Here is a 25,184-nt window from a genome sequence, read left to right on the forward strand (position 1 = left end):
CTCCTCCATATCCTTTAAGTCAGCAGAGGCCGGCGAGTCTCCGAGTTCGAGGCCAGCCATAGCCACTAAGCGAATTCACGCTTGGCACCCAGCCCGCGTGCCGCAAGCGTTCCCAGGTGGACTGTGTCTGCATTCGCTCCAGCTCGGCTGCCCATAGCACGGCGATTACAAAGCTGTGTGGACACAGCTGCACTGGCCACAGAGCCGGGAGCTCGGCCTGGGGAGGGAAGGGCGTGGCGACTAAGGGCGTCTGGGGAGCCGGTCAACTCTGTCCACGTGCGGAGCCGGGGCGCGGGTGGCGGGGGCGTGGCCGCGGGTAACGGGCAGCCCTGGCTGGAGTCCCGGCCGCTGGGCTCTTGTCGATGCTAACCCACGCCCCTTCAGCCCGCGGCTGACTGCGGACGCCTTTTTTTTTTTTTTTTTTTTTTGGTTAAACTTTGGCCACGTGAACTGCCCCCCATTCACTTTTGCGCCAATCACGAAGCGCGGACGGATCCCGAGAGGGGTCACGGCACGCCGCCGGCGGGCCGCTTCTTAACGCGCGGTGCGTGACGTGAGGGGCTCCTTTGCAATGGCGCGCTAAGCCGGAGGATGTGCAGCTGCAGTGGCGGCGGCGTAGGGCACCGAGAGGGCGGGCGCAGCGCGAGCCGAGCTGAGCCAGCCGGGGGACGCGAGCCGGAGGAGCCGCTGTCGCCTCGCGCCGGAGTCGCCGGCTGCGCGCGCGGGGCATGGTCCCCTCTTAAAGGCGCAGGCCGCGGCGGTGCGGGCGGGCGCGCGGAACAAAGCGCCGGCGCGGGGCCTGCGGGCGGCTCGGGAGCCGCGATGGGCGCGGCGGGCCCGCGGCGGCCGCGGCGCTGCCCGGGCCGGGCCTGGTGGCGTTAGGGCGGACTGGCCTCCGCGGGCGGGGGCGGTGGACTGAGGGCGCGCGGAGCCTGCGGCGGGGACAGCGGCCCGGCGGGCGGAGGGGCGCGGGCATGGCCACGCGCGGCCGGCGCGCCTGGCTCAGCATGCTGCTCGGGCTCGTGCTGGGCTTCGTGCTGGCCTCGCGGCTCGTCCTGCCCCGCGCCTCGGAGCTGAAGCGTGTGGGCCCGCGGCGGCGCCCCAGTCCCGAGGGATGCCGGCCAGGGCAGTCGGCGTTGCAGCCCGGCGGTGCGCGAGGCGATGCGCGCGGGGCGCAGCTCTGGCCGCACAGCTCGGCCGCGGAGGGCGTCCCGCGTGACAGGAACTTTCTCTTCGTGGGAGTCATGACGGCTCAGAAGTACCTGCAGACCCGCGCCGTGGCCGTGTACAGGTGAGCCCCTTCTCCGTGGACACCATCTCCCGCATCCAGCATCCTGGCGGGCGGGCGGCCTGAGGTTTCTCCGGAGGCTTCCGTGGAAACTGTAGGCGACTCCCGGCATAGGCAGCAGGGGGTTTTAGGAGTGCAACGCTCAAGGGCAAGGCTTTGGGATTAAGTGAAGTAGCCTGGCTTCTCAGGATGTGCCTGTCACCCAGATCTCCTGCAAGATGCTTAATAAGCTTTCTAGGTCCAGGACGTCTTTGTTAAAAGGAACAGTCTTCCACCTCCCCTCCATAAGGGTTAGAGCGTTGTACCTGCGATAGTAGAGGTGGAGGTTATTATTTGAGTCCCCAAAATAGGCACTTTGTCCTTGCGAAGGGAGAGCCCGCCTAAATTAACCTGGCTGGAATTCTTCCATGCCACACAAGATTTTCAGTCACTCCTTTTAGTGAGAGTACCCACTCGGGCTTGTTAAGTAGAGAGAAAGAATCTTGAGGGGGGAAAAAAACAGCTTATGTGATAGATTCAGTCAATGCAAGACTACATTCTGGTGTTTCCTGGCTCAGTTACAGAGGTGTATGCATGTTCGGAAGGAACTGGGCCCTAGTAAGCTAAATGAGTCATAGAAGTGGCTATGATCATGTTCAGGATTATCAAAGGGATTAGCCAAAGTAGCCTTTAGAAAGGAGATGGTTTGGGAGTGGAGGGCATGGTTAGAAAGGCATTTGCATTGCAGCGAATCTGAAATGGAAGAGGGGTGTAGACTCAAGCGAAGGAATTTGGTGTGTGTGTGTGTGTGTGTGTGTGTGTGTGTGTGTGTGTGTGTGTGTGTAGTACAGAAACCTTTACTGTATGGGTGAAGTCTGGAGTTCCTCCAGGCATAGATTCAGTGACAGGAGTGGTTTCAGAGCACGGATGTTCTGGGGCTCTGAATTATTTGGAGCAAGGCTGCACTGGTTGCTGTTTGTTTTAAATAACCAGTACTTTTGTAACTTTAGCTGTTAAGTCGAGTTTCTGGCCTTAAGTTTTCAGGCAGCAGCAGATATAAGGGGAAAAGCACAGCAGGATCTCTCCTTTCTTTAAGCCAAGTGAGGAAGAGGGGGGAAAGGTGAAAAGCCCTGGAGAGTGACCAGAGGCTGCCTTTCAATGGCTTGAGCACCATTCCTGCTGCTCAAGCCAAGAGGTTGCATTTTGCAAAGAAAAGTTCTGAGTGGCCAGGGATGCTTAGAGTGCAGGTGGCTGGCTTCGTGTGTGCACCAACAGAATAGTTTAAGAACCAGTAGGTCAAAATTCCCTGCCAGATGTTCTGTGATTTAATGTCTTTATCAGAAATTTAGGGCAGATGTGGTGACACAGGGTTTTAATTTCATATTTGGGAGGTAGAGCAGGTGGATCTCTGTGAGTTTTGGGACAGCTTGATCTACTCAAATTGCCATGACAGGTGTGACTTAACAGTGAGACCCTGACTCAAAAATGAAAAATCAAGCAGTAAAAGGAAAGGAAACCTTTCCCTCACCCCAAATACTCCATTCCTCAGTAGGTAAAGGTGATTGTTGCTAAACATCACAACCTGAGTTTGGTCCCCAGAAAGATCCCACATGGTAGGAGGAGAGAGCTGACTCCCCAGAATTGTCTTGACTTACACACCTGTGCCATCAGGTATGTTTGCCCTCCCACACAGCATACACACAATATTAAACATATGTCCTTTCAGTAATAAAATTAAAGTGAGGACGAACCCGCCAAATTGTTTGACTTCTGGTTTTGAAAATAAATCCATGGAACTGTAGTTTAGTGTCAGGTCACATGAAATCAAAACTCTGGAGACAGCAGAGTAGTCTCTTCAGATGGATTATATGACTCTTAGCCCCTCGCCCACAATTTCATGTTTATGAAGTCAGTATACAGAAATGGACAGTACTCATTGTGCCAGTGGCACGCAGGATGTAGTGTGCACCAGCTCTGCTGCCCTGTGATTGACCATGGCAGCCCAAAGCCCATCTCGAAGTGCAGTGTGTGCAGTCCTTTTAGCCTCTTTAATGTTAAGACTTTGTCGTTGTCTAGTTTCTTTTAGTCAGCGGGGAAGTAGAACATGCTTTCTGTTTGGTTTCTTCCTCTGACAAAGAAGGAATCCTTTCCAGGAAACACTGCATGCACCAGTCATTTCTTCCCTATTCTGACTTATGCTCTGTGATCTGAAGAAAGCACAGGAAAGTCTTTGATTGCTGGTCAGGGTTTCTGCCTGTCAGCCCCATAGTTAGATTGGCCAGCCTTAGGGAACTTTCAGGGAAGGCCTAAATTGGGAGGGAGATTAGTGGGTTGTAAGTTATTACTACAGTTTTACTGTTCTTTGCAGCCTGGGTCAGAAATCCACACTGAGCTCTTAAGTTGGAACATTCATGTACAGTACTGTGTGAAAATAGCTTGATTCTTGAATCTTAGAGCACAAGGTGAAACCTGAGTTTAGAAGTGGGTGTGCTCAGTGTTGTTTCTCCTAAAAAGTAAATTTTCATTTGTTTTCTTTGTGTGTGTGTGTGTGTGTGTGTGTGTGTGTGTGTGTGTGTGTAGACCAGACTAGCTTAAACTGAACCTTCCATCCTTAGCCTCCAAGTGCTGGGAATTTTGGGCATATGCCACCACACCTGGCTTATTCTTCATCATATGAAAATTCCCATCATTGAAGATGTGGAGGCAGGCAGGTTAGAAGTTTAAGGCCAGCCTGGCTACACTAGACTGTCTTTTAAAACCAAACAAAAGCTTCTTTAGATTGTTGCCATCATCGTTCCCCTCCTCCAATTTAAAAAAAAAAAACTTTTGTTTGGCTTATACATGAAGGAGATGCTAACACTTTAGAGTAAGATGGCATTGTTATATAAGGTAAAAATGTCAGAATTTATGCTTTGGGACTAGTAACTTGAAAGTTTTTCCTTCTGAGGACTGAGATCCAGGAGGGAGCTAAGAAGATCTTGAAAACTCTAGGAAGATATGCTTGCCTGGGCTGTAGTTACTTCAGTGTAATGCTTTGATGGTAGAACAGACTCATTTGTATATACTCTTACTAAGTACACTTAGAATGAGGCTGGCTCCCACTGAGAGACAGCTGGGCAATGAAAACTAATATCAGACACAAAACAGTTTTGAAAGTAGGCAGAATGAAACTAAAGTGTAGCAGATAGAAACTAGTTGGAGCCAACTTTTGTTGATCCCATGTAGCTGTCTAACTGCTACACAGGAGTGATCCTGACTCACTACTCAGGTACAGTTCAGCCCTTTGTAAAGTAGGTAACCTGTGTGGTACTTGTGTATTCAAAACCTGAGTCTTGAGGGCACAGCAAAACTATCTTTGTTCTGCCAGTCCTATTAAAAGGGCTCTAAAAAGGATTTGGGCTAGTGATGAGAAAATAGGGCTGGGCAGAGTGGTGTCCTGTCTGTAGTAGGTGGCCATTGAAGGCTTTAGAGAAAGGGACATTTATACCACTTGGGTTAGATAGTGAAAGACTGGTTGTGTGACTATTGCTGATAAACACATTGGCAAAGGGAAAGCTAGATGCTGAGGCAGAAGCCAGAAGGCCATAAAAGAAGGAACTGGGTCTGACTGTTCAGACTCATGGAATTGTATTCCAAGTGAATGGAAAAACCACTTGATGCTATGGGCAGAAAGGGAGATGGGTAGCTGAGATTCTACAAATAAATATAGAAAATAATTCATGTAGACTCACTGGCAGTTATTTGTCTAATGTTAGGTGTTTCTACTTTGAAATATGACTCACATGTAATAATTTGTTGTGCTAATTATCAACAGGTTGATTGGGTATCTGCAATTTTTGTATTTTTTTCCTTTTTTAACATATAGAAGCTAAAGGGTCAAATAATTCAACCTGCCTTCCTTTATTGTCTATTATTTTTAATGTGTATGGGTGTTTTGCCTGCATGTATGTCTGCATGCTGTGTATGTGCCTTGTTCCCAAGGGGGGCAGAAGAGAGCCTCAGATCCCCAGAGACTGGAGTTACAGATGGTTGTGAGCTACCATGTGGGTGCTGGGAACCAAACCTGGGTCCTCTGGAAGAGCAGCCAGTGCTCTTACCCACTGAGCTGTCTCTCTAACCCCATTTTGTTTTTTTTTTTTGTTTTTTTTTTTTGTTTTTTTTTTTTGAGACTCACTTTGTAGTTCAGCCTGGCCTTGAATTGTTAGTGATCCTTCTGCCCTTCAATCTCCTGAGTGCTGGTATTGCAAGCAAAAGTCACTATTCCCTGCTCCTGATTTTAGATTTTCCTTCTTAAGTTCAAAAAGTTACCTTCAGTCCCTTTGATTTTTCAAATGAGACAGGCCCTCACCACCTTGTCCAGGCTGGCCTAGAGCTTGCCTTAGCTTTCAGTTAGCTATGATTGCAAACTTTGTCACCAGGCCAGTGCCCTAAGTTTTTCGAGATAGGGTTTCTCTGTGTAGCTTTGGAGCCTGCCATGGAACTCAGAGATCCATCTGCTTCTGCCTCTCAAGTGCTGGGATTAATCCCATCCGTTCTTAATGCTCAGAACAGTGAGCTTCTACTGTGGGAAATGGCCTGGTCGATAGAGTGCTTGGAAAGTATGAGGACCTGAGTTCTAGCCTGGGACCTAGGTTCAAAAAGATCAGGACAGAGGACTGAATAGGATTTCTGGGGCCTACTAGACCCCAACTTAGCCTGACTGCTAAATTCCAGGCCATGAATGCCTGTTTCCCAGCAACATAACCCCTCTCCCCCTCTCCCTCTTTTTCCCTCCCCCCATGGGAAAAAGAACAAAAACAAAAAAACACTGAGCTTAACCTTTCACAGGAGTTTGGATCTTACTGACCCTGACCTGAAGATGGGAAGCAGTTTTTCTTGGTTTCTTTTTTACTTTCCTCTGAAGATGCAGTGGTTGTCTAGGAGTGATTAGCTTTTGTATGCAGACAAAGTGTGGGAAGAAGAGGTAAGACTCACTAGTTTACATAAAGGACTTTTACTAAGGACAACTTTATCAGTTAATGACCCTTCCTAATGCTTTGAATCTAGGCACACTGTTCCTCTTGCCAGCTTAATGAGCTGCTTTCCCTAATATATCTCAGTAATTTCCTTATTTCTTGAGCTAAGTAAACTATGTTTACCTTGAAGCAGTGCAGTTGCTCTCTTCCACGAAGTTCAATTTGGCAAATATTAATATGGGAAGTATTTACCTGTAAATCCAAATAATTAATTTTTAAGTGTACTTTGCAGCACAACTAACTTCAAATTATGAATTACCTGTAGAAAAAGCGCTGAAAGTTGTGGTCCTGAAATGAGTGTAGTTTTATCTATCGTGGTTTGACGGTTTTGTGTTGTCAATAAAATACTCTTTAAGGATTGCTGTGGCTGTCAGCAGAAAATGATACATATGTTCTTGTTCCACTGGCAGTCTGATTTCTTGCTGTCCATAATTAAGCTGTTAGTTATTGAAAGATTAGTAATACTGGGCTTCAACCCCTTCAGAGCCTTGTCTAGATGAAGAACTGAAGACAGTTTTGATTGACAAAGGCTCACAAGGTACCTGTAGGAAAATGTGCAGAAGGACTCACTTATGCTTCGTGTTGAAGGGTCAAGGTCATTCTCACCCATACTGCAACCCTTTCTTCTCTTCTGAGCCAGAGACAGTAGCAGGTTTTCTAAGTCGTGTAGCAGCAGGAAATGGTAATGGTAGGTAATGAGAAAGGATAATTCCTTGGAGCTGAGCTGTGAGTTCTGGGCAGGAAAGCGATGACAAGGACACCAAGGGCCAGGCTGAAAGAAGTCACCTGTGTGCTGTATAATGCTATAGTTAAGGGGAAGGCTTTTATTGTAGATATGAGAGAAAGAACATCCAGAGGCATCTGGAAGAGTATAGCCAGAGTAAGAAAGTAGATCAAACATAGCCAGTAAGACATGGCCCAGGGTTATCTGCAAGAGAGGGGAGAATAGCGGGGCGAAGAATAGAGAAAACGAGGTGAGAGAGGCAGTAGCAGGGAGCTGGGGATGGCCTCTGAAACTAGCAGGGTTATATGGAGCTTGAGCAGCTGGGCAGGGAAGCCATGCGCTGCAGCGAGTTGAGGATAGGGGAGCAGGTGAGAAGGGCTAGGGTGCTAGCATGGACTCTGAAATGTGTAACAGGGACTGCGTGGGACACTGAAGGAGCCTGGACGACAGCATGAGCTTTGATGTGCTGGTACTCACCACAGGTAGCCATTGGTCCCTTCGGCAAGCTTAAGGGAGGTGACTCCTTTTGGTAGAGAGAAACAGTGTCACAAGTTTCAGAGGAAAGCTGGCCTTTAGCCACCAGAAATCTTCCTTTAGTCCAGGCTCAGCCCATTTCTGAGTATTTGGACTGCCTTTTGGAGTTTGGTCCAGTCTTCTGGACCTGACCTATTACCAGACTCGGGAACTTGAGTTGTGTAGAGCCAGAAGTGGTATTTCAGCATGAGAGTAGCTTGATGGGATCTGTGTTTGCAAGTTCAGATGATAGTCTTGCCATTTGGAGGCTTTGTTGAATTTGTTTCTGATGGTAATGTCCACAGGTGAGTGTGCAGGATCTGGGACAGTAAACAAGTCCATACAAGAGGGTTTGAATCAAGCTTTTTGCCTTCCAGTTAAACCCAGTCACAACCTGAAGGAGTTTTTGTGTTGCCAAGCCAGGCAGACAAAGGGCCGGTGGAAGTGGCAGAAGTGTGTGCAAGGCTGCCCTCCTTATTTAAGAGGACTGTTTCCTTGGTATTATCAGTGCTCCTGTCCCCACTGTGAAAGAACTGGCCATAACCAGGAAACAGGTGTGGTGAGGAGATAGGCTGCCCCTTAGAGGCTGCTGAGTGCCACCTGTTTGTTCCACTTGGCACATACTCATTAGCTTTCTGTGCTGACCGGCCCTGAGTTTCCTGTGGATAATGATACTTCAGAGTCCTCCACCTGCTAAGAGTGAGTGGCTATAAAGTAGTCTGATTGTTGAGTCCAGGATCTCTGGCTGGTGGTAGTTGATAAACAGGCTGATTCCAGGTAGCACCAGGGCACTGAGTTACAAGAGTAAGGCCAGGATGGTTTTATTATTTGCATAACTTCTCTGATCAGAATTTTTTCCCTAAGATTTGAAAATGCGTCTGGAGCCTTCAGGGGCTTGTAATGCACCTTCTGTCATTTATAACCTGCATTTTAATTCACAGGTTTCAAAAAAGGTGTGTGTGGTCTTGGTGAGTGTCCTCATTGTTGATTGTGATCCTGGGCTCAGGGCTGGCTCCTCTTAGTGCCTAATAGTTGGAAATGCATCTGGACTACTATCCAGACCATTGTTGAGGTAGGAAGTTGTGATCCACCCTGGCAACAACTCAACTGAGAAGAACCTCCACACACACCCCTTTAGGACAAGATATTGTTTTATAATACAGCCAAACCTCGCAAGTGCTTAGATTGTAAGGTATGCATCACTTTGCCCAGCAAAAAAACTCTCTTTTATACTTGCTCTCTCAGTAAGTCTATGTTTAAGGATCAGCAGGAAAGACTATAATTTAGCCTTTAAAAATAATTTCCCCACCATTCTCTGTTATGTTTGAGCTTACTCATGTCTTAAGGACAGTGAGTCGGTTGACTTAAAAAGAGGAAACCATATGCCCGGAAGCCATGTACTTACAGAGATGCTGAGGACATTAAAAGTAGAGTTCCTGGTACTGGGGAGAAGCAACTCTCGTCAGTTATCGGGTGTCCTCTGTCTTGGGAGGCAGCCGAGTCTTCATAGGTTCCGGTGCTGCTCTGACAGACAGTGGTGGACAGCATCTTCCTTCTGTATACTCTCTGAGAGGACTTACTTAGACTGTTGCCCCTCAGACTGCTTCCCACAGAGATGGGCCTGGAGGAGGCTTTTCTTTTAGCGCTTAGTGTCAGGTATAGTTTAACACTTAGCCCTGAGCAATAGGGCAGTTTGGTGACTTTTCCTTTCTGCCTTAGCTTGTAGCTGAAACTGGGCCACTGCTAGCACACATGGATGATGCTGTGGTCTCAGGGCTGAGCACAGGAGTTTGCTCCAGTTTGAGGGGCACCTCTTGGGAGTGTTCTTGCTGTCCCAGTTTGCCCTGTTACAGAACAGGGCAGAGCCCCCTGTTCACCTAGATTTGTCCTGCTTGCTTTGCTTTGGGTTACCTCCTCTTGTTAATGTTCTCTTGCTCATTTTTCTACTCATGCATGCATTTTGGTTACTGAACTGTCAATCTTTTCTGAAGCAGAAAGGATTAGATACATTTATTCTTAGTGTCCTTCAGCTTTACAAGATATTTTGTCTTCCTCCTTAGACTCAGCAACAAGACTGAGAAGCAGTAACTGAGATGATTTTAGCCTTTCAAACTCAGCATTCTGTAACCACCAGGCAACATGTAAAAGAGTGGTTTTGTGAAATAGAAAGTCTCCCCTGTTTTTAACTATAAATATTAGCATAACGATTAAACTTTAGAAAATAAAAGGAGGAACTCAGTCTTATGCCACTGTTCTTTGATTTGCCTGTTGGATAAGTTATTACAAAATAAACTGTTGTGTTTTTCTTTTTTTCTTGATAGCACAAAGCGTCCCTTGGGAATTTTTTCTTGGTTCTAAATATACATATATCTATTGTAGAAGGTGTAGAAACTAAAAAGAAAATGGAATGTTTTCTTTTCAGAGTTTTTTAAAATCAATTTAAATATTTTTTTGAAATTATAACTGTATCATTTCCCTTTTTCCCTCCAGACCTTCTCATGTACCCATTTCTCTTTCAAAATTTGTAGTCTCGTTTTTTCTTTAAATTATTAACGTGTGTGTGTATGTGTATCCATCCCCCTAAATATATAACTACAACCTGCTCAGTCCACATAATGTTACTTGTATATATACATGTTTTTAGTGCTGACCATTTGGTTTGCTCGCCCTAGGGAAGAAAATTACTCTTGCTCTCAACGTTCCTCAGTGCCTGTAGTTCTTTTGTGTAGGACTGAACAGCCCCTCTGCCACCTTCCCTCTCCCCCCAGTCCATGTTAGCCTGGCTATTGTTGTTGTCCTTGTTTATGTCATGTTTAGGCAGCCATGTTGGTGAGACTTTATTTTATTTTATGTGTGTGGGTATTTTGCCTGAATTTATGTCTAGTGCCAAGGAAGCCAGAAGAGGGGCTGGTGTTCTTTGCTGCTGAGTCATCTCTGTAGTCCTAAGTTAAATATCTTTAATTCCCCATTTAGAAATAATCACAGTGAATATGTTGGGGTCAAGTTGTACATTACTTTTGTGTATTTAGTAAGCAAGGATGTATTCGTATACTCTTCCCTGTGCACTTGTAGTCATACACTCTATCACTTGCTACATTCTGAGCCCTTGTGACCTGCTTTGTAAACCGAGGCATATGTTGTGGATTCTTATCCAGGACAATGTCTATAATGTAGATGTAGTTTTTCTTATAATGATATTGACTAGAAGTAGAAACAGATACAAAGCCCTAACTCAACACAGGCATTCCTTGGCCAAGCTGCCATCTGTCCAGCTGTACTTCTTAGTTGTGGCTTAATTTGGTACAGGGGAGAACATTTAGAAACTTGGGGAAATAGAAGGTTTCCTTGGCACTCTCACATTTCAGCTGTCTTATCTGGGCTGTAGAAAGAGTTGGGTATCAGTCCATTGAAAATTGAGCTTTCTGGCAAGGACCTTTGCAAATGTTCTGCCATTTCCATTAGGAGCTCCAGGCAGCACACGCGTTGATGGCCAAGTAGACATTTGCTCATGAGAGTCACGGAAGTTTGACCTGCTTTGATCACAGGAGGGCAGGCTTGCTTGTTCAGCAGTATGGCCTTCAATTTGAAATGGTAAATGTGTGTTTTCCTCCCCCCTCAGTGTAGTGAATGGAGTTATGTTCCAAAATACATTCACTTTGTGGGACCCTAATTGAAAAGATCATAATTTTTTTAAGATTGGAGGGTTTGAAAAGAATTCATGAGAAGATTTTCCTCAAACCACCCTTCAATTAGAATAGAAAAGACAACATGAGGCTTGCCCTAGGTTACCTAAAAAGGACTGGATAATAATTGGGTGGGGCTACAGAGGAGATTTTAAGGAGGGTTTGAGGTTGGATTGTCTGTTTTTAAAATTAATTGCTTTCTCTTCTTGGACAAATTACACCATTCCAAGTCACAGTTGGGACATTAATTGCATCCGTGACGGCTGTATTACCAGTATGTTCTGCATGCATTCTGCCTGGAGCACTGGGAAATAGTGCCAGGCAGAAATGAAGTTTGACCTTTAGTCTAATATGAAAGAACCTAGTGTTTTAAGTAAAAACACATAATATTTACATTCTTATTAGAATTCTACCCTAAAACAATGTCTGAAATTTAGAGTTAAACACAATTCTCATCTAGAACATGGCTTGAGGGTTTACGGTTTTAGCCAGATGCACTTTCTATACTGCCATCACTACAGTGCAATCTTAAATCTGACTACTCCATGTTTAGCCCACATTGCCCTGTCTCTCTTACTTCTTTCCTTACCTTATTTTATTTGCAAGCTTCTGCCTTCTCTAATAAGTCACACTGAGGCAGTGCTAGAAATGGAGTCAGGACCCATCCCAGCAGTGCATTGAAGCCAAGCACTGTAGAGTGCCAGTTTCTTTAATAGGCTGCAGCTTTGAAGACAGGGATCACCTTAGCTGCTGCTTCTCCCCAGTTAATACCCTCTTGCTCCCATATTCATGGCTCCTGGGGTTGGTTGCTACAGTATTACTTTGCACTCAGTCTGTTTCAGTGACCACATTTTAGTATAGAAGCACATGGCATACTCACACTGATAGGCAGAAGTTAAGGTACTTTCGTTCATTGTCCCTTTCATTCTGGCATAAGATGATGCACATTATTTAGTTTTGAGTTACATTTCATAGATACCACAGCTGTAGTGTGTTTCAACACATGGAGCCTGTGACTTTTCCCTTTGAATAATTGTTTACTTGTTTGTACTTTGAGTAAATTGATTTTCTTCATGTACGAATTGTAAGAATGGTTATGGCTGGGCTGCTGGACAGTTATGAAGTTCATCTGTCCTCTGGCAAACACAACACACAGCATTTGTAAGCCACTTGCTGTATAGGAGGGGGCAGTTTTCATTCCACGTGTTCACTGATCTCTTGTTACATGCCAAGCATTTGGGTTATTTACACTTTCAAAGGATATTGTGACCAAAAGAAAACAAGGAAGGCCAAACAGTGTGTAAGGAGAGCAGAATCAGGGCTCCTTGGCTTAAAAGGACCTGGTACACTGGCTTCCTATGGTTAGAGGAGGGCTGAGAGGAACACATCACAAGAGTACCTGTAGATTGTCATATATTTTGTATGTTGTAGGCATGTGCCAAAGAACTTGTCCCTTTATGTTCATCTATCCTGTATTGTTACCTTTCTTTCCCCCTTGCTTAATTTGCTTTTTTAAATAGAATCTCGCCATGTTGTACAGACTGATTGATCTCAAACTCATTATCTGAAGTGGTCCTGTCCTACCCCTGACTCCTGAGTAGGGATTAGCCATGTGCTACCATGAATAACTATGTATTTTTAAAGATTTACTTTGTTTTTATTTGTATATTTGAGTCTCTACACATATACTTGTACATATTTGTGTCATGTGTGCTGGTGCTCTTGGAGGCTAGAAGAGGATTCCTTGGAGCTGGAGTTATAAACAGTTGTCAGCTACCCTGTGTGAGTGCTGAGATTAAAAGTGTGTGGGCTTGATTTTCTTAATATTAAATTTACAACAAATTGAACATCTCTGATGTGGAAATTCAAAATTCTCTACACTAGCAGTATTCAAGGTTTCAGGGCACTTGGCTATTTGGGTTAGGGGATATGTTACTGGTGAAATATATATACATATTTTACAATGGGAAAAAATTCCAGATAAAGGATATTCAGCCTGTATTTTATTTGTTTCCTATCATGTTTTTCTTGGAAGTAGTTTTTATAAATGAATGATTACAGCTAAATCTTTAAGTTTTTAGCAGTAGCCTGAAGCAAGAGGAAGGACATTATGATGACCTTAAATTAGTTCTTCCTAACGGCACATTGTTTCCACTTCATTGATTACTGATCCTTTCTCTGTCTGACTTGAAGCAGCTCCTTTTAAACACCTCTAGCTTCTTTCCGTTCAAACCCACCTGGGGATTTCAGAGTGTACCTTGCTTTTCTCCTGCAGTGTTCCCTTTGGTGCCTTCCAGGGCTTTTGTACCATAGAGGACCACTTCCAGGTAGACCCCACCTCTAGTTCTGTTGAGTTTTCCTCCATCTTCCCACATAGCAGACTGCTGTGCTCTGCACCCTGAGTCAGCCTTAGCATTCCGGCATTTCCCTGCCTCAGGGAAGCATTCTCTGTTCTGGCTTTCCTTGTGACCATCTAAACTGTCTGTCTTGGTGACTGCTCCGTGACTCCACTGTGCTTTAGTTCACCATTGCATCTGTCTTGATAGGCACTTGAGCTTTGTAGCAAAATTTGTTGACTAGAAAATTTGATTTTGTTGTCATTTATTTTTTACATTTTGTTTACTTTGTGGGAGTATGTGGGCCTGTGCATGCCACATGTCAAAGGACAACTTGTAGGAATTGGTTCTCTCTTTCCAAACTGAGGTTGGTGGTGAGACTTGGCAGCTTGAGCTTTTATGGCTTAGCCATCCTTACCGAGCTGAGGAGTTTGTCAGCAGAAGTTGATGAAATCCAAAAGTTGACCTGACAACCTAGATCTTGCTGTGATAATTTGATTTTTAGCTATAACTAGAACTTAATGATCCTTTAAGATCTCACCCTTCCTGAAAGTCCTGAAAATGAATCTGGATTTTGTATTACTCAATGGGGGTTTCCATTAGATAGAAGCAGATAGACCACACATAGTGATTGAAATGAGCAGATAAATTCATTTCTGAAAATGACTGTCCTCTAATCACTGCTTATTTTATTTCCAGAACATGGTCCAAGACAATTCCTGGGAAAGTTGAGTTCTTCTCTAGTGAAGGTTCCGATACATCTATACCCATTCCGATAGTGCCACTGCGGGGTGTAGATGACTCCTATCCACCCCAGAAGAAGTCTTTCATGATGCTCAAGTACATGCATGACCACTACTTGGACAAATATGAATGGTTTATGAGAGCAGATGATGATGTTTACATCAAAGGAGATCGTTTGGAGAGTTTTCTGAGGAGTTTGAATAGCAGCGAGCCCCTCTTTCTCGGGCAGACTGGACTGGGCACCACAGAAGAAATGGGGAAACTGGCTCTTGAGCCTGGAGAGAACTTCTGCATGGGAGGGCCTGGTGTGATTCTGAGCCGGGAGGTGCTTCGGAGAATGGCACCACATATTGGCAAGTGTCTCCGGGAAATGTACACCACCCATGAAGATGTCGAGGTGGGAAGATGTGTCCGGAGGTTTGCAGGTGTGCAGTGTGTCTGGTCATATGAGGTAAGAGCAGAAATCTTTACATGGGAAAACCATCAGTTTTGCCATGTGAGTTCTGAATCAGTCAGGAAGCTAGCAATACTACCCTCTTTAGGGTTAAAGCTGGTATAAAGTTTTTAAGTTCTTATTACCGTGGTTTCCCCTGGCCTTTAGATAGAGCATACTTCTTGTACTTCCTAATGTCTTTTTAAAGTAAAGGTACTCGTAGTTTGAAAAAAAAAGACCTAGGGTTTACTGATAGTGCTAGTGACATTTCTCCATGACATGCAGAACATATGATTTCTGTAAGAGCATAGCATACTTCTTTGTTTCTCGTTTCCCAAAAGTTTGTACTTTCATATGGTCAAGATGACCTACACAGATCAGAAACTTACATGTTTTCAACTTATAAAATGGTTAGTGATAAGAAATAGTCAGGAGCTTTTGGCTTTGCATTTGAGAGCTAGGGTTGTGGCACAGTGATCTGGCATGTGCTTAGCATCCCTGAGGGCATTGCCAATACCAAAAAGAAATAAATGACCTTTACACACCTTGACCTTTTGTCTGTAAGCTTATGATGCAGTCATTCCTTTCACATTAGGTAGCAGGCAGTTCTGAGTTAGTTTAACATAGGAAACCTTTATGGGAGTCTGCTTGAAAGTATTTTCTCTTTAATAAGGGGACATGAGTTAATTTTGGGCTTTTCTATTTTATTGTACATGTGTGCCTTTTGCCTGTAGTTTCAAGACCTAATAACTGCAGTGTAATAGCTTGAATGTAATTGGTCCCCATAAGCTCATAGGGAATGGTACTATTGAGAGGTGCGGCTTTGTTAGAATAGGTATGGCTGATGGGGAATGTCCTTCTATATATATGTTTCTCTTATTGGTTGATGAATAAAACACTGCTTGGCCAATGAGGCGGGAAGGTAGGCAGGACTAGGAGATGAGGAGACTACTGGGAAAGGTAGGCAGAGGGAGCCCACCAGGACAGTTGCCATGTAGACCACAAAGAGTTAACAGGTTCGGGCATTCTCTGGTCAGCCAAGACCATGTAGAACTATATAGATTAGTAGTTATGGGTCAATAATTGAGAGAGCTAGCCAATAAGAAGCCCTAGCCATTGGCCAACAGTCAATAATTAATATAGTATCTCAGTGTGCTTATTTGGGGCTGAGAAGGGCCGTGGGACCTGGCATGACAAGAAAACCACCCACAACAGATGGCCTTGTTGGAGGAAGTGTGTCACTGTGGATGCTGGCTTTGTGGATGCTCAAGCCATGCCCAGTGTCTCAGACCATTTCCTGTTGCCTGTGAGTCAAGATGTAAGAACTCTGAGCTTCTTCTCTAGCACCATGTCTGCCTGCATGCTGCTTTCCTTCCCACCATGACAATAACAGACTAAACCTCTGAACTATAAGCAAGCTACCACAATTAATTTCCTTTATAAGAGTTACTGGCATGGTATCTCTTCACAGCGATAGAATCCCTAACTAAGATAAGCAGCGTGAAATGAATTTGTTGTGTTTAGTTGGTGATTGTGGAGAGCAGAAGGAACTGCTAGGCCTTTGCCCAAAGCAAGAATGTGCCCGCCTATGTGAGCTCTCAGCTTTTTCCGAAGCATTTGAGGGAAGGGACTTGCTTTTGCCTGTGTGTGCCTTCCACACTCCCCAACTTGCTATTAAATGTTCTCCAATTATTTTGTTACTTTTACCTAATTTTTAGGGAGCAAGACATTTTTAAATGTACAGGAATGGTCTTTGTATAATTTTTAATTATACATTAACAAGGGGGTATTTTAAATACTAAATATGATCTGAGGAAGCCCTTTAATCTCTTATGTGCCTTACCATCTCCTCTGCTAGCCTCCATTGCCTGGTGGTTGCATACCAAACCTGGGAGAACTCTTTTGTCATGAACGTTTGCAGTGAGGAAAGCTGTCTATTGTTCTGTTTCTGTGAAGTGATACCATGACCCAAGGCAGCATATAACAGAAAGCATTTAACTGGGGCTTGCTTACAGTTTCAGAGGGGGTGAGCAAGATGGTGGAACAGGCAACCATGGCTCTGGAGCAGTAGCTGAGAGCTTTTTTTTACTTCCTGATCCACAGGCAGCAGGCAGATGGAGAGTAAAACTGGACCTGTTGTGGGCTTTTGAAACCTCATTGCTGGTCCCCAATGTCATAGCTCCTCCCAAACAAGGCTATACTTCCTAATCCTTCCCAGATAGTTCCGCTAACTGACAACTAAGCATTCAAACATAGGAGCTTATGAGGGCCATTCTCATTTAAACTATTACAAAAGCCATGTAAGTATTTCATGCTGTGTTGAGTAGATTACATCTGACAGTGTTTCTGCATATTATCCATCCTTAATTAGTTACACCATAACATACTTTATGGCTAAAATATATGATGCTTTGTATATTTTGGAATGCTTTGTCTTGTTGACATATATATAGAGGGCAAGCTTGCTTTTTGTTGTTTTGAGATCTCTTTGGTAGCTCAGGTTGATTGATGGTGAGCCTGCTCTGTAGCTAAAACTCCTTGAACTCCTGCCTTCTGCCCACACAGTTCAGGGATTACAGGTATCGTGTGTGTGGGTAGAGGACAGGGTCTCACTCTGGAGTGCAGCCTGGCCTGGTACTCAATGATTTCAGGTTTTGACTACCACTCCCACACAGCCCAGGCCTTTTTTGAGATTAGAAAATAATTGTGTCTTGATATAGTCATTAATAACTTATAGATACTATTAGATAAAGTCATTATCTTGAATTAGAGCAAGAACTTTGATTTAACACCAGTGCCAAATTGTTGGGGTCCTAGAACTCCAGGACTTAAAAGGCTGAGGGGTGGGTTCCCATTCATTCTGAGATAATGTGACATGAAAGCTGCAAACAGCATGGTAAGGAATATCTGTGACATCAATATCACGATATCACAGACACTGGGACTTTGCACCTTGTAAATAGCCTTACTGGCTCAGAGGATCTGATAGGAAAGCCCCTACCTCTCTTGGTCTAGAGGGCAGCTGCCTCAGTAACAGCAGCCATGGGGACTCTCCCCAGGAATGTGGGCAGGCACGCAGCAGGTAGGCTGGAAGGAATGTCCCTGATGCTTTGCAGTTCTTTAAATGCATTATGATGACATTGATGTTCCTAGATTATATTGGCTCTTCCCTGGGCTTGTGCCAAAGGCTCCTCCCTTCAGCTGTGCTGAGAGTTCTGTTTTCTATGAGTTGCTTGCTCACAGTTTTGGCCCATGTTTCACATGGAATGCTGCCTGTTTTAGGATTTTGTTCAAGTGCTTTGTTCTCAATACAGTATCTTCTAGACTATGTGCTTTGTCTTTTTGCTTTCACTGAATTGTAGAATTTTAAAAATTGGCTAGTTGGTGAATCTGAATCTAATTCAATATAACCTTTCTTAGATGGCTTGTGCTTTTTAATTTTTTTAAAGTGATATGTGTGGGTGTTTGCCTTCATGTGTGTCTGTGAACTAACTATACATGTGCATTGCTCAGAGGCCAGAAGAGAGGGTTGGATCCCCCACTCTGGAGCTGACACGTGTTGCTGGCAGCTGAACCTGGGTCCTCTGGAAGAGCAAGCAACCAATGTTCTTAATCATTAAGCCATCTCTCCAGCCCATCTTTTTAGTATTTTAAGAAATTGTTCCTCCTTTGAGTCACACAGATTTTATCCTGTGTTTTTCTGTGTTTAAAATTTTACCCTTTAGATATAGTTCTTCATTCTCATTTTAAGAAATACATTATCTGGAACATTTACTATTCAATCGTTCCATGTTCATTATTCAGGCGAGATTAATCCTTCCTTAAACTTCCTGTAAGAGAATTACATTAAGCTTTGAGTCTTGGAAAGTACTTATTTTTCACAATTGTAAGCCTAGCCAAAGGAATAATTTTTTTAATTGCCTTGATGTAGAAATAATTCCTCCAGTAATAGCTGTGTAATTAAAATGACTCACTAGAAACAGTTGTCAAAGCCAAAACTCAGATTTATTTCTAAGCTTTTTTTTTTCATTATTGCTGGTATTTATTAACTGCCTTTTAAGCACTTGATTTTTAGTTTTTGAGTTTCGCAGAGAAGTTAAAGAAAAGTAAGAACTGGGTCTAGAAGCTTAAAGGCTGGTTAAGTCTGGTACCCTTCACATAGGGTGGATACTGTTACCTCAAGTTACTGTTATCTCAAATTTCTGAGGTGCAATGTTGAAGAGTTGGGAAAGTGATTTGTTTTATTTAGGCATAAGTATAGACTATTACTATGTTACTGTTTTAAAAGAGGAAACAAGAAGAAACTTTTGTTGTTGTTCTGTAAATTTGTTGGCTCAGTTTTTTAGCCTTTGATGGATTCGAATAGCAAATTTTAGGGGCTGAGGACATTGTCATGCAAGCATGAAGGGCTGAGTTTGGATCCTTAGTACCCAATACTTTCCTAATTCCAGAGCTGGAGTGACAGACAGGAGAGTTCCTGGCCAACTAATCTAGTTGGATCAGCCAGGTTCTGTGAAAGACCCTGTCTCAAAACACAGATATGTATGCACACGCATCCACAGAGGCTACTGTAAGAAAACCACATCAGCACTGAGTAGGAATAGCATAAGAGAAAGAGGAAAATTGGAGAAAGGAAGACCAGCCATTGCTCTATGGACTCTTAATTCCATTCCACTGTGGTTAAAGAATGAATGCATTTGTGTAGGTTTAGTATTTTAAATGTATTGAGACTTTATGACTCAACAAATGGTCAGTCTCTGTTAGAGAATGTTCCATATGTACTTGAGTTATGTCTTTTGCTGTTGGTGAATTATGTTTCTATGGATCTGTTAGGTTTAATTTAAATGTTCACAGGGGCTGGAGAAATGATTCAGTGTGTAAACAGCTATCTGTGCAAGCATAAGAACCTGAGTACAGATCCTCAGCATGAAATGAAAGACATACTAGCTGGTCAGTGCATGCCTTTAATCCCAGCACTCAGGAGGCAGAGTCAGGTGGCTCTCTTTTGAGTTTGGGGCCAGCCTGGTCTACAGAGTGAGTTCCAAGACAGCCAAGGCTACAGAGAAACCCTGACTCCAAAAACAAAAACAAAAAAAACAAACAAAAAAAAAACCAAAACAAAAACAAAAACGAGCTGCCAAAGTATAGGTGGAGAGCAGCTAAAGAAGACACCAAATATAGACCTCCACAAGTGCACCTATGCCCAACATGCTATATACACATGAGCACACACAAGAAGTGTTGACTGAATCATCTTTGTTGCTATATAATCCTATTCATTATTGAAAATGAAACACATACATACACAAAATTTGACCAGATTTTCTGGGTTTTGATTGATTTTTTTTCTTGGTCTAGTATTCTATCCATTATGAATATAGTATTCTATCCATTATGAATGTAGAACATTGAAGTCTACTATTGCTGAATTAGTTGTTTCTTTCATTCCTTGTCAGTGTTTTCTTTATTTTGGAGTGCATTTTAGATGCATATTTTTATTATTATTTTCCTGGCAGATTGATGCTTTTACTGTGGTAAAGTGCCATCTTTGTCTGTGTTACAGTTTTTGCCCTTCTCTGTCCTCCTTCCTGAGCATCCCTTGTGTGTGATGTGTCTCTTTACCATGCTGCTCTTTTGAGAATTTCTGGCTTTCCAGTGTGTGGTGTCTGTGTTCATCCTTGAGTTTGTTGAGATTCTTGTTTGAGTGGTCTGCTTTTCCTCAGTGTTGGGAATTTCTCAGCCATGTTTTTCTGATTGTTCCTTCTGTCACCCAGCTCCCTTCTGCATCTTTTCCATCTGTGACTCCCATGTGCATGTACTTAGGCTGTGTTCATTCTTGTTCATTCTGTTTTCCTTTCCTCACACAGGATAATCTGACATGTCTTCAGGTTCACTGATGTCTCTTCTGCCTGTTCAGATCTGTTATTTTTCATTTCAGGTATTGTACTTTTCAACTCCAGAATTTGTTTGGCTCTTTAATAAAAAAGCAGTAGTTTCTTATCTCTAATGGCATCTTCTCACACTCTTAAGTGTGGTAGTTGTGGAAATCAGTGACTGTCCCTCACTCGGAATGCCAGTGCTGTTTGGTGACTTTTCAGAGATAGTCCTGTAACAGCTGCTGTATTTGATAAGCCACCACCACCTGGTCTGTTCAGTCCTCAGTTGGATGCCTAGATCCAATAAGTCTTGTACCCTGCTGAGGATATTGCACACATAGACATGAGTCCATGCTTTCTTCAAACCTGTTAGCTGAAAACTGCAGACAGAACCTTACGGCCAGTCAGAATTGAGAACTAACCTGAGAACATGCACAACCCCTGCATGGTTATGGTCTTCTAGTATATTCTTCCAGTATATTCATAGGAACTTTTCAGAGTCTCTTTTGGAACTCTTTATTATTATTAAAGGGCACACACCAATGCATGTGAGTGAAGGCCACAGGATGATTTTATGGACCCATCTTTATGTGGGTATGGGGATCCATCTCACACTGTCAGGCTTGCATTGTCAGGCACTAAGCATAATTACCCACTGAGCCATTCTGCATGCTCCCTCTTTTCTTTTTTGAATCAAGGTCTCTCTTATTATGTAGCTCTGTCTGTCCTGGAAATCACTTTGCTAGGCTGTGCTCAAACTCCTGTAACCTGTTTCCTGAGTGCTGTGATTAAAAAGCTACCTTGCCTCATTTTTTGTTTGCTTGTTTTTTTTTTTTTTTTAGGTTATTTTATTTATGTGTGTGAATGTTATTGCATGAGTTCTGAGATCTGAGCTTAGGTCCTTATGATTGAGCAACAAGCACTCTTAATTGCTAACCCATCTTTCCAGTCCCTTGACTACCCACTCTTCCTCTCTCCCTCCTTCTCTTCCTTTTTGTTGTTATTGTTTTTTGTTTTTCTGGACAGGGTTTCCCTGTGTAGTCCTAACTGTTCAGCAACTTGCTCTATAGATCAGGCTGGCCTTGAATTCAGAGATCTGCTTGCCTCTGCTTCGCAAGTGTTGGCATTAAAGGCATATGCTGCCATGCCCACCAACTGCCCCCATTTTATAAAAGTTTTCTCATTTGTCTGTTGCTTTGACTATTAACTATCCTGTGAGCAGTGTAGTAGTCAGTCATCTGGAGCAGATACTATCCCTTTACCCTTATCTTAAGCCAAAGATGCTATTTGCAATCAGAAAGCTCATGGTCTAGTTAAATAAAAACAGCTTTGTAAAGTGGGGTCTTTCAGGAAACCTACCAGACAAATATTACAGCTCTTTGGAAATTGTGTTTTTAATTATGTGTATGCATGTGTGTCTGTATGTGGGTATGTGCATGCAAGTGCCCATGAAAGCCAGCAGAGAGGGTATTAGATACCCCAAGAGCAGAGGTTATAGGCAATTGTGAGCCACCCAGTGTGGGTACAAGGAACTGAAGTGGGGTCCTCTATAAGAGCAACAGATGCTCTTAACCACTGAGACGGCTTTCTAGTTCTGGAGTTTTGAAGGAAATCCATGACACACTCCCCCTCCCCTCCCCCCAGGCTGCTCATTTTCACTGTGGTCATAGTGTAGATCTAGAAAGTGAGTTAGATTCAGAGTAAGTTCTAAGGCCACAGAGCTAACTGTTTGCACAGGTTTGCTGCTTCTCTTGTGTAAATGTTCCCTGGATTACCCAGGTAGAATTCAGAGCTCTAAAAAAGGCTACTTCTGGGTATTCTCACAAGTGCTCTGTATACTTTTACAGAGGACAGAAGTTTTTAATCGTTTACTCTTCTCTTTTCATATACTTTTATTGGATGCTTAAAGTGTCTTTTCACATAGACACATTATTCTTTTTTGGTTTTTTGAAACCCTATTTCTTAGTATAGCTTTGGAGCCTGTTCTGGAACTTGCTCAGTAGGCCAGGATGGCCTCAAATTCAACAGAGATCCACCTGCCTTTATCTCCTAAGTGCTGGGATTAAAGGAGTGTGCCACCACTGCCTGGCCTAGATACATTATTCTTAGTATCTCTTTATAACTTTAAGAAGTCAAACAGTTGTGCCCTAAAAATTTGGAAGATTTCTGAGCAGTGAGTTACAACATGTTCATTTAAAAAATAAAATTAGGACCACTTCTGTTCTGGGGACACTGGTGCACAAATCATAGATCCTTGTAGTGATTTGAATGAGAAAGGCCTCCACAGCTTCATACATTTGAATACTGTCCCCAGTTGGTGGAACTGTTTGGAAAGGATTGGGAAATGTAGCTATATTGGAGGAGGTGTGTCACCTGGGAAGGGCTTTGAGATTTTAAAGGACTTTCTTGCCATTCTCTCTCCTCCAGCTTGAGGATCAAGCTGTAAGTATCCTGCTGTTCTACTGCCATGCCTTTGCATGGACCCTAACCCTCTGAAACCATAGCCCCATATGAGATGCTTTTTTAAGAAGTTGCCTTGGCCGTGGTGTTTTATCACAGCAATGCAAAAGTAACAAAGAAAACCCTATACTCTTATACTCTAGAAGGAATGGACTAGAGCACGAAGAAACAGAGTGTGTATGGTTTTAAGACAGCAAAATGACTAGCATGAGAAGTAATGGATGGAGAGGCCAGAGTAGCACAGCAATTGAGACATGGCGAGGGCAGGGGAGAACATTGGTCACAAATATCCCTGGATTTGAATCACGGTGCTTCTCATTTACCTATGTGGTCTTGTGAAACAAGTTACCTATCTTCCCCAAACCTGAATTTCCTTCAGAATGGCACAGGGTAGAAATTGCCCCAGAAGGAGAGTGGTCAAGGATCGTGATGATGATGCGTGTTATCATAACTGGAGCAGGATAAGAGTTAGTTCTGTGAATTGAGAGGGCTGGTCCTGATACCTTGGGTATTGGAAAACAGTCATTCAGAACTCATTCCATCTGTGCAGATTTTGACATGTATAGACAGGGTTTTGACTGGTTTGTAAAGAGCATTGAATTGGAATTCCTCTTCTTGCATTTAGACTTGGAACTGTTAAATCTTCAATAGCATCTCTGAAATGGTGTATAGGTGGATTGATTATGCTTGAGAGAAAGGCAGGCTAGCACATGTCTTCATAATTCTTGAGTCTGGTGGACATGGGTTAAAGGTATTCTAGGCTTTGTTTCTTAATCACTTTTATTATTGGAAGGTATCATTTTGCCTATTAAATTTTTTTGTGCAGTTGACAAGAAAGCTCTTTAGCGCATTAACAGGAGGTAGGATAGGGACATTCTTTTTTTTTTTAACCTTAAAATATAGCCCAATGGCACTTCCTGCATAGTTGAAAAGTTGAGATCACAGGTGTTATTCCTCTCATTCCTCCAGCAGAATGTATAGCATGCCTGCCTTTTAATGTATACGTATTCAAAGTCTTTTTTGAGATTCCAAGAATTTCTTATCAACATGAAAGTATAAGTACTTCCGTGTCTACTTGACAAATGGGCAGTGAACTGGTCAGAACACTGCAGTCTACACAGGAGAGCAAGCAGAGCTGTGCAGCAGTGGAGAGAGGAGCACTGTGGATTAGGAGTGCACCGTAAAGGGCTTTGGCAGGCTGGGACTCTTTCTCTGAAGATGATTGGACACCTGGAATGTTCAGTTTTAGTATATGTATTGATAAAGCAAGTACATCTTATAGATTGCTTCAAAGAGTAACTATGATACCTTCCCACTTTTTAAGAGGCCAAATGGCAGCAGCGAGTTTAAGTTTCTAGTTCTGATAGTTGATCATCCCGTTTGGTAAATTAATCTGGTGTATTTAACATAGGATGTGAGGGGACAAAGGTGAGAATGAATTTAACAGTGCAGTATTGGTGGTAAAGGCAGTGTTGCCTGGATTAGGAGAACTGGGTAAAATTGCTTAAGGTTTAGAAGAGTGTTGTAAATTGATGTGTTACAATCTTGTGCAACAGAGGGACTTTGTTTAATGAGGAATGTTGTATGTATGTGTATATTTCGAGTACTGGGATTGTCTGTAGATCTTACACCAGGTTGGAGTTTATCGAAGGTAGACTTTAGGTAGATTCACTTCAGTCACTTGGGAGGAAATGTCTCCACTTCCAAACCTAGACCTGGCATCTTGATGGGTGGAATTTCCCTGTCTACTGTAGTACTTCTGTGATGATTCTTATAGCCACTAGACATGCAGGAGTCATCAATTCATTTATACTCACTCACAGGACTTTTTTTTTTAGGAGTTAATGGTGTTTTGGAACTGTGTAGAATTTAGTATTTCATTGTCATTCCTTGTCCTTTGTAGCAGAAAGAGTTTGACTCCAGCTTTTCAGGAAGTGTTGCCTATAATTGGGTTGGGGGAAGCCAGATGGGTCACCAGATGTTCCCCCCTTGGGCTGTGCTTTATAAGGTCAGCACTATTTATGTTCCTTCTCTAAGCCATGATGACCATTGATGGGAGATGTTATTCTGTATATGTTTCTCATACTGATTAATGAATAAAGCACTGTTGGTCAATAGGAAAGGAAGATAGGA

The 25,184-nt window shown here is 43.3% G+C and overlaps 1 protein-coding gene across 1 annotated transcript in view; it reads left to right on the plus strand.

The window, feature by feature from the left end:
* The first annotated feature begins 958 nt into the window (after window positions 1-958).
* Window positions 959-25,184, plus strand: part of Chsy1 (chondroitin sulfate synthase 1) — a 60,385-nt gene continuing 36,159 nt past the window's right edge. Inside the window, exons 1-2 of the mRNA XM_051206468.1 lie at window positions 959-1,291; window positions 14,238-14,733. Coding sequence (XP_051062425.1) covers window positions 975-1,291; window positions 14,238-14,733 — 813 coding nt within the window. The 5' untranslated portion in view covers window positions 959-974. The remainder of the gene's footprint in view (window positions 1,292-14,237; window positions 14,734-25,184) is intronic.

The sequence above is a fragment of the Phodopus roborovskii genome, unplaced genomic scaffold, assembly GCF_943737965.1.
Source record: "Phodopus roborovskii unplaced genomic scaffold, PHOROB, whole genome shotgun sequence".
Lineage (NCBI taxonomy): Eukaryota > Metazoa > Chordata > Mammalia > Rodentia > Cricetidae > Phodopus > Phodopus roborovskii.